At 38.6% G+C, this 8785-nt stretch overlaps 1 protein-coding gene across 1 annotated transcript in view; it reads right to left on the bottom strand.

The window, feature by feature from the left end:
- Nucleotides 1–227: 227 nt before the first annotated feature.
- LOC134487449 (ras-related and estrogen-regulated growth inhibitor-like) overlaps nucleotides 228–8785 on the bottom strand; it is a 39119-nt gene continuing 30561 nt past the window's right edge. Inside the window, exons 3-4 of the mRNA XM_063289250.1 lie at nucleotides 4914–4987; nucleotides 228–2369 (exon numbers count right to left, since the gene is read on the bottom strand). Of these exons, the coding sequence (XP_063145320.1) occupies nucleotides 1884–2369; nucleotides 4914–4987 (560 nt within the window). The 3' untranslated portion in view covers nucleotides 228–1883. The remainder of the gene's footprint in view (nucleotides 2370–4913; nucleotides 4988–8785) is intronic.

Below are 8785 nucleotides of genomic sequence, written 5' to 3'. Positions count from 1 at the left end.
GTTAATAGTAAAAGATAAAGTGTAATAATTCTACAATGCAAAATGTAACTGTAAAGCCACACAGTGTCAGAGCAAAAGCATATCCCAAACTCTGACTTGAGAGCTAGCTGGATTTTAGGCTATCATATGAAACTTTTTGAAACAGCAAGCCTTTTTATTACAGATTCCTATGAATAAGCCAGACACAAGCCTTGGACAGTGATGAAAAGCCAGAGAAATTAGTACAGACATATTTATTATTTCTAGAAATACAAAGCATCCCTCAAGGTGTATGTTTAAGACACAAGACTTTTTTTGTGTGTTGCATTACACAGAAGCCATACAAACCACTGTAAAGAAGTGGGTAGTGAGCAGGCGGCTGTTTCCAATGCGGGGAAGCCGTGAAGAAGCCTTAGGGAACAAGCTGAACCAACTAATCTGTCATCTCTCCTTCCAGAACAGCAAGTGCCTGGGAGTCTGAGCAGTGTATTAGCATGGTAGATGAAGCTTCCAAAGGAAAAAAAACAGCTTGAGGAGGGACAATAGATTTTCAGCAAGGCATATCTGCTTTGAGCATTTCTCCAGTTATTTTTCTTTAAATAAAGTAAGCAAACATGATGTTTGCCAAAGCATCTGAAGAAAGAGTGATGCTGAGATGTTAAAGAGTTCCTATCTGTCCAAGCAGACAGTCCTGGGCTAGAAGGACCACCATCATGAGGCAGCTTCATATATTCAACACTTTCAAGCAAAATCTGAAAAGTGGGGAAGGAGGCAGGTGAACATACTCTTGGCTCAGAGCATCCACACTATCTGAAATTATCTGAATTCAAGTTACTCTGGCAAAGAGAACCTGGAATTGCCTGGCAGTAGACTTAATGGGCATTTAAACACTAAGCTGTAGGGTCCTCTAAACTTGCCCAATTCCCTGAATTCATCTCTTCCCTCTGGCCATGAAGTCTGATGTCACTGTACCTTCTTATGCAAACAAGACTCCCTTTTACCCAAACCTATAGATCAAGTAAACATCTTCAGTGGGCTAAATACATTTGAATAAATTAAGGGTGTTTTTTTACTGCATTCATCAACAACTAATGGCACCAATGGGCTTAATAAGTCTGTAAAAGATGCATGGCATGTTATGCTTGTTGGAAGAGACAGACCAGTAGCAAGAACCAGACAGATAACAGTACATTTTAAGTCCTTTTCAACCACTGCTGTAGACCACATGAAAGAGTTATCAACACTATATATTGTTGAGTTCAGCACCTAAGTTCCCATTTGCAAAGACATTTAGTTTTACTGCCTTTCTTGTTGCTGAATGGAAAATAAAAAGGTCCCCAACCCAATGGAGGTTTATAGTGCTCTTAAATCCAAATTTAAAAGACTACTCATTAAAGGAGAACAGGATACAACAAACTTACTTTTAGAATTCTCTGCCATTAAGATGGCTACTTAGATTGGTTTAAAATGGGAGAGAATAAATTTGGGGGGGGGGGTTGTGTGGAATGGGCCAAGTTAGACACATTAGACACATTGGCTAAATGGAACCCCTAGGGCCAGAGATTGTGGGTTACTGAATATTAATTGTTAGGGGGCAATAGTGAAAAAAAGAGAAACACTGCCGGTGGGTTGGTTTTTCAGAAGTACGCTTTGGAAAGCAAAATGCAGGACCAGATTGTCCTTTGGTCTGATCCAGTAGGCTATTTTGCCGCATCAGATAGCCTTTGCTATCAGCTAAGGATCAAACTCAGATATTCCAATTTTAGTGTAATTTTTAAAAAAGCTTTCCTAACAACGTGCAGGCCTCTTGCCCCTTGTGCTACCAATCCTGCAGCCTCTCCTTTGTTACCTCCAGCTAGCTCTGTGTGCTTTGAACATCACTGTACAATGGTTTAGACAAATGTTCACTCTGGGATGTAGTCCCTGAATGAATTGAAGCTGAGACTCCTGCCTGCTGAGGTTAGACTTGAATTGGCATGAATTTTGGGGATCTTTTCCATTAGTTTAGATGAAGCTCGCCTCTTGAAGGACCCTGGGGAAAAATGCCCTTGCTTCATCAGCTCACTATATAAGGTGTTGAAGACCACAACAGTCTCTTCATAGCTGTCCCTGGTAGAGATCTCATAGAAAGGATGCTTCAGAGCCTTGGAAAGATTTTCTCCATCCTCAGAGGATACCATTCGGTCAAACTGCAGGTCCTTTTTGTTTCCAACAATCACAACCGGAGGTTCTCCACTGCCACTGTTCCGCTTTGGGCTAGAATGGATGTGGTTGATGAGAAAGCACAGCCTCATCACCTCATCAAAGCTACACCTGTCAGTGACAGAATAGACTACAGCAAATCCATCTCCCCACTTAATCTTTTCTTCAATTTGGAGAGAATCTTCCTCCTAGTCCAGAAAGAGAGATCACAGATCAGTATAAAAATGGCACTTTCTCTAAAGAAAGCTCAGAATGCCTCTACACAACTGGTTGTGACAAATACCAGCAGTACAGAGGAAGACAGGGTCAGACATTCACTGGGAATAAAAGTTGGAAAGCAGTGGGGGAAAGAAGGGTACCCCTGTACCAGACTCCTCCACTTGTTGTGACTCTCTTACAACATGTCTTCCTTCAGAGACTTTTCCCCCAGCCTACATTATCTGTGTGTCTATCAGGGTAAAGCAGGGTGGGATACATGTACAGTGGGAATAAGGACAAGTACAAAATGGATGCTATCTCTTCTTCCCACTCACTGCATCTTTAAAGCAGAGAGCATGCTCCCTGATGCCAATTCTGTGGTTGCTCAGTTGTGTCCCAGGGTCCAAATTTCCTCTGCCACAAAGCATCTATTTTGGCCAACAGACACACTGAAAATATAGTCTCCTTCTAGGACGCTCCCTTTCATTTCCCTCCCCAGTTTTCTGCTTGCTTTCCCGCTTTCCCAACACTTAGCTTGGAGGAGTCACCAAGCATATTAGATGGGCTGTTTGGTGGAGGGCAGTGCTTAGGATTTCTAAAACATTTTTTCTGAGTAGTTCTCCAGACTTTGCCATTTCCCCTAGCCCAATGATTCCTCATGACCCCATAAGAGGAGGATCCAAATTAAGTGGATGACCTGAAAACAACAGGGCAAGTTTATACATCACCATCTCACCCAGCACTCCCTCCCTTTATAAGCCCACTATATCCAAATTACCAAAATGTACCATCATCTTCCTTTGGTGTTTGTATAATGCCATTTGGATACCTAAAGACTAGCATTTGGAAAATGAGTTCGATCATTAGTAAATTGTAGCATTTCCCAAATGTGGTCCATGGACCAGGACCAGTCTTTATCAAACAAAAGAATAAAAAAAAAAAGCCCCCAGTACTCGGAAAATATCCAAATAATTGTTTTCGTTCCCCTTCACCACATTCTTGCCAACACCCTGATCAGAGAGGAAACTGACAGTCAGTCTGACAGTTTAAAAACTTACTTTGCACATGTAAAAGTGGTCTACCATTTTTGTATGAAGAAAAAAAAAAAAAGATGACAAAAAATGGGCCCCTAGATATATAAAATTGAGAAATCTGGGTATATACTCTAGGGTTCTGTTGGAAGACACTAACTGCTTAACAGAATCCTGCAACCTAAGGATAGACAGACACTGAATGCATATTTAATTCAAATTACATAGATTTGTAATTTGACCTATTACTTTAAGTATTACAGTATTTATATTGTTAAAATGGTAGGGCTGGCTTAATTCAGAATAAGAAAGAATGTTCCCTTGAAATACAGTACAGCATTAAAAAATGACCACCTAGGAACTAATCTTGCATGATTCGATTTGGTTCTTTAGAGCTAATGTCATTCTAAATTGTAATAATTAATAACCTCAGCATCTGTGCCAGAAAGCCTTTGGGGCATCTTAACAAGGAACAACCAATTGATCAAAGCGCACAGAGGCAACCTGCATAGCCATAACAAGCTTCACTGATGTTTACAAATTCCTATTATATTTTGCCTGTCTCTGTATTCCAAATTTGGAAATTGCAGTATGAACTCTATAAGGGAAGTAGCCTTCATTTTTCCATTTTCCTTTTTTAACCTTTTGACATACAGACTTTCTCTAGCTATTCTGGCTGAAACATCCTGTTGGAAACTATCTGATTTTTCAGCCAGATTACAGTTGAAATCTTCCCATCTTCTAACCTTTGCAAAGATACTGGTTTTTTTTTGTCACATGAAGGGTTTTATTGCTAAATCCATTCTAATTCCTTACCCTCAGCCTTACACATACTCTTATGCAAGGGTTCCTATTTCTGCTTTTCCCTGAGGATCTGCATTTCCTGTGATTCTGGGATTTGTTTATTTACCACATCTTCCATGTTACCTTCATATCTGCTTACTCCATGAGTTTATCATGGCCAAACTTAGGTCTGTGACCAAAACCATTATCTATAAGGAGAGAATACAATGAATCTATACACCTTGATAAATACTGTGAAAAATAAATGTTGCTTTGCTTTTTTCTGTTATGGTTAATGGATGTGCTCATATATAAACATTGTCATGGCAGAGCTGATAATACTTGGAGTTTATTAGCATTTGTTACTCTCCCCACAAACTGCATGTATTTTAATAAAGTGCAAGTTACAGTTAATAACAATAAAAGAACATGTTATTAGGGACAGTTGCATCTAAAACCCTATGAAATAGGAAAAATAACCTATAACCCACACTTATGTGTTTATGGGGTTTTTTCATTCTATTTGTCACCTATTCATTTCTTATTCTCTTTAATAACCAGAGGTAGACTGATCCATATATTCTTACCACATAGTCCAAATGACGTAACTTTTCTTACAAGGGAATTGCTCCTGTCCCTTGATCATTTTCAGTGCCCATTGCAGTACATTTTCAGCTCTATAAAACCCCATTTTTTTTAATGAAGCCACCAAAACCTTACCTGCCCTGCTGTGTCAAGAATTTCAAAATGAACCATCTCTCCATCTATGACTGCTGTGTGCCTGTAAATCATCTCTGTGGAATAGAAACATGTGTGAGAACGTTTTTATATCAGCAGAAAGCAAACTTAAAAATAAAAACTAAAACTAAGATCACTTAAAACTTCTTTTATTCCACATGTAGCCTTTGACAGTCTGATGTCTCCTGAAGTGTTGAACAACAATTCTTTGCTCCTAAGTTATCTGAGACACAACAGGAATTGTGTCAAACACACCTGGAGGATACCAAGTGGGAGAAGGCTAATATGGAATACAACTATACATTTTGCCTTTAATAAGTCTTACAATCAAATATTTCTGGACATTTTCAACCCTTTGGTGCAATAATTCTCAGCACACAAAACTCCAAAAATACAAATAATCAGATGATAAAGCTTACTGGAAAAAGAAGTGGTCTTTGATACAAAAAAAAAAAAAGACTAAAAAAGAGGGCACCACCACAGAGAAGACCCTTTCCTTGGCTTCCATTTGCTACCTTGCATAAAGGGTCTCATTCAGAAGATGACTGCAGGATACAAGTTGATCTGTACACTTGAACTAGTGAGGCTTAGGAAGAGTTGCACAGACAGAACAATATTATCATAAGAGCTTCTACCTTTATATTTTCTTAAAAATATTTGAGATGGCCTCCAGAAGTCCTTTAACAGTTACCACAAAGTTATTTTAAATGCATGAATAAAATCATATTAAATGTATTTAATTCATTTAGATGCTTATTTAATTTAATATGATTTATTTTTTGTCCTGGCCATGCTGCTATTATTAATATGGCTTCTAACATACCCTTTAAAGGTCAAGTGTAGTCCTTGGCCTAAAAGAATTGTATACCCTTATTTTTAATGACCGAACAAGCCTATAACATGGGAATACCGTGGCTTGGAGGAGGCACTGGTGACATTTTGTCTAGACACCACAAAATTCCTGAGAATTCACCAAAATGTAAAGCACAAAACAGCACTGGAGAAACACAACCACAGCACGTTTGTGTATTTATGGAAATAAGGGTTAAGACATAACTGAAGGCAACTAAGTGGAAGGGAAAAGGGAGAAGAAAGGCGTGAATGGCCACTGTTCATAAGGGACTAGGTTTAGGGCAAATGAAGTACAAGACCAAATAAAGAAACATCTGGGAAATCATCTTTCAAGTGGTTTGATATGAAGACATAAGAGCAATAAAAACACATGTAAGTCCCTCTAGTGTTCATAAGGAGAGAAAAGCAAAAGGAGGACCCATACTGAGAATGGAAATGCAGAACATGGAGGAGGTAAAGGAGACAGGGAAGTGTGTGAGGTAAGGATGGGGCACCAGTTCTAGCTAATACAGCTTTCATCCCACCATCACTGGTGCACCATCGCAGCAATGATGATTGGTAGAGATGTGACTACAGAAACTAGATGAGCTATTCAGCTGTCCTTTTGCTTCAATGAAGCAATTCTGCATTCAGCATGGGGAATCTGTGAAGGTATCAGAAATGTTTGCCATAGGATTAAAATGAAAGCATGTCAATTGTGCTATAAAAAGAGGCAGGAGAAAGGCAGTTTCCGTACTAAAAAAAAAAAAGATGCCTGGAAGCCATCTTCCCAATCGCTTTGTTCTTTATTGAATTCCCATCTCTGCTTTCTGAATTCCATATGACCAGGCCAGTACAGGTCTTATTCATTCCTCTTGGCCCTAAAGGCATTCTTCCCTTTCTCCAGACAAAGAGGCTGGTACTGTACTTTAGAGCTGGATAAAGAGAGGAGCTGCCATATTCTGCTTAAGCATAATATCCACCTTTGGCTTTATTCTTTACTTCATAATTATTCATTACTGTTAAAAAAAAAATGGGGAGAGAATTCAGATTCATTTCCTTCCCACCCATAGCGCCCTCCAAACAATTAAATCTGTGGTGTGCTAAAAAATATCTGATGAAGGTTTATTTGGAAATACAACTCTAGCTTTTTATATTCAGTGGGGCTCACCACTGAGGGATTATATTCTAAAAACTATAAAAGCTAAAATGAAAAAAATTAGTAATTTTAGGGGGTTTTTTCCTCCTGAGGCAGGGAAATTTCTTTCAAAAATCAATGGAGACATTTTCAGTAATTACCTAGGAAGCCTGTGGAATTTACAGTTCACAAAATGTTGCTCTCACACCTTTCTCTAAAGATAAGATGTCTATTAAGATCATCTCAAAATGTAGCCAATCATGGTTTTTTCCTTGCTACTTCCATATAGCAGAGTTTCCTTCAGGGGTCTTCTATCCCAAACTATAATTGCTAATTAAAGCACCTCCCTAAAGTCCCTGAAATCATTCCAGTTTTCTTTTCACAACAAGCTTCTTTGCTGCTATATTTGAAATATCTCAACTTTTACAGGTGCAAACCTATATTCAACATAGTTATCTAAAGAGCAGCTCTTACTTTTCTGAGGAAAAATGAGGAAAAAGTAGGGCACAATGAATATTAGTCTAATTTTCTATGAGTTACCTTCAAATGGACTGCAAGGATGAAAAAAACATCTTAGGAGGCAGAAGACTGCTAGCCTGAAGGCTAAATGAAAACATGACCATCATGGCCTAAATGTGCAAAATTAGAGATAAAATAAGCATTCTACAGCATTACATTCCTTGCAGCATCCTTTACTAGAGAAGATGTAGGCAGATACCTGAGCCTATACTGACTTTTTCAGAGAAGAAATCGCAACCACTGAAGAAAATTGAGAAAATACTAGGATATCTTGCAAGGCAACACTGTAATGAATCATTAGGTCCTGATGGCATCCAAAAAAATAGTTGATTTCTTTTAAGAAGTCACATTTGAAATTGCTGACCTCATAGCAACAATAAGTAACTTACCTCAATAATCAGGCTTAGTGTCAGAGGGCTGGAAGGCAGCCAACGTGACACACATTTTTTAAAAAGGACCAAGCAGGGACCCAGTAAATTACAGAATGATTACCAGACAAATGAATGGAGGTGATCCTGTTTATTTTGTATACTTGAGTTTTCAAAAAAGTCTTTGACAAAGCTCCTCATCAAAGGTTCCTCCTCATCAAACAGTTAGCTTAACTGTTGTAGAATAAGAGGACCTATCCTTATATGGATTGCTATCTGGTTAAAAAACAGAAAGCGAAAGATGTGAATACATGGGCAACTTTCTTAATGGAGGGAAGCAAGAGTGGAGTCCTTCAAAGATCTGTATTGGGACTGATGTTTTTCACAGTCCATAAATGATCCCTGACTTAGAATAAGTAGCGAGCTGGACAGGTTTTCAGATGATTCAGAGTAGTGAAAACTAAAAGTGAGTGTGAAGAGCTCCAGAAGGATCTCTTTAGCTCGATGAATAGTCAACCAAAACAGCAAATGAAGAAGTTTAAATAAGCATAAAATGAAGCACAATCTGGAAAAGAAAGGTAACTTCACATACATAATGATGGATTCTAAACTGTAGCTATACAGGAAAAAGAGTAGTTGGGAGTCAGGGAGTCATACATTTATAATAATTAAAGATGGGGGTCATAGCAGATGGTTCAGTTAAGATGTTGACTCAGTGTGTGGCAGCTGTGAAGAAGGCATGTTGCAGGCTAGGGATCATTAGGAAAAGGACTGAATATAAAACTGCCAACAGTATGATGGTTTTGTAACAAATCCATCATATGTCCACATTTGAAATACTAGGTACAGTTCTTGTTGCAACATTTGAAAAATATAGTAGGATGGGAAAAAATGCAGAAGAGGGCAACCAACATGATCAGATAGCTCAAAACCTCCCTTAAAAGAAATGGCTAGAACATCTGGGACTGTACACAATGGGGAAAAAACCCACTGAGGGG

Source organism: Candoia aspera, chromosome 1 (assembly GCF_035149785.1).
Source record: "Candoia aspera isolate rCanAsp1 chromosome 1, rCanAsp1.hap2, whole genome shotgun sequence".
NCBI classification, from domain to species: Eukaryota; Metazoa; Chordata; class Lepidosauria; order Squamata; family Boidae; genus Candoia; species Candoia aspera.
Note: the sequence above shows the minus strand (reverse complement) of the source record. Positions and strands in the feature narration are given on the sequence as shown.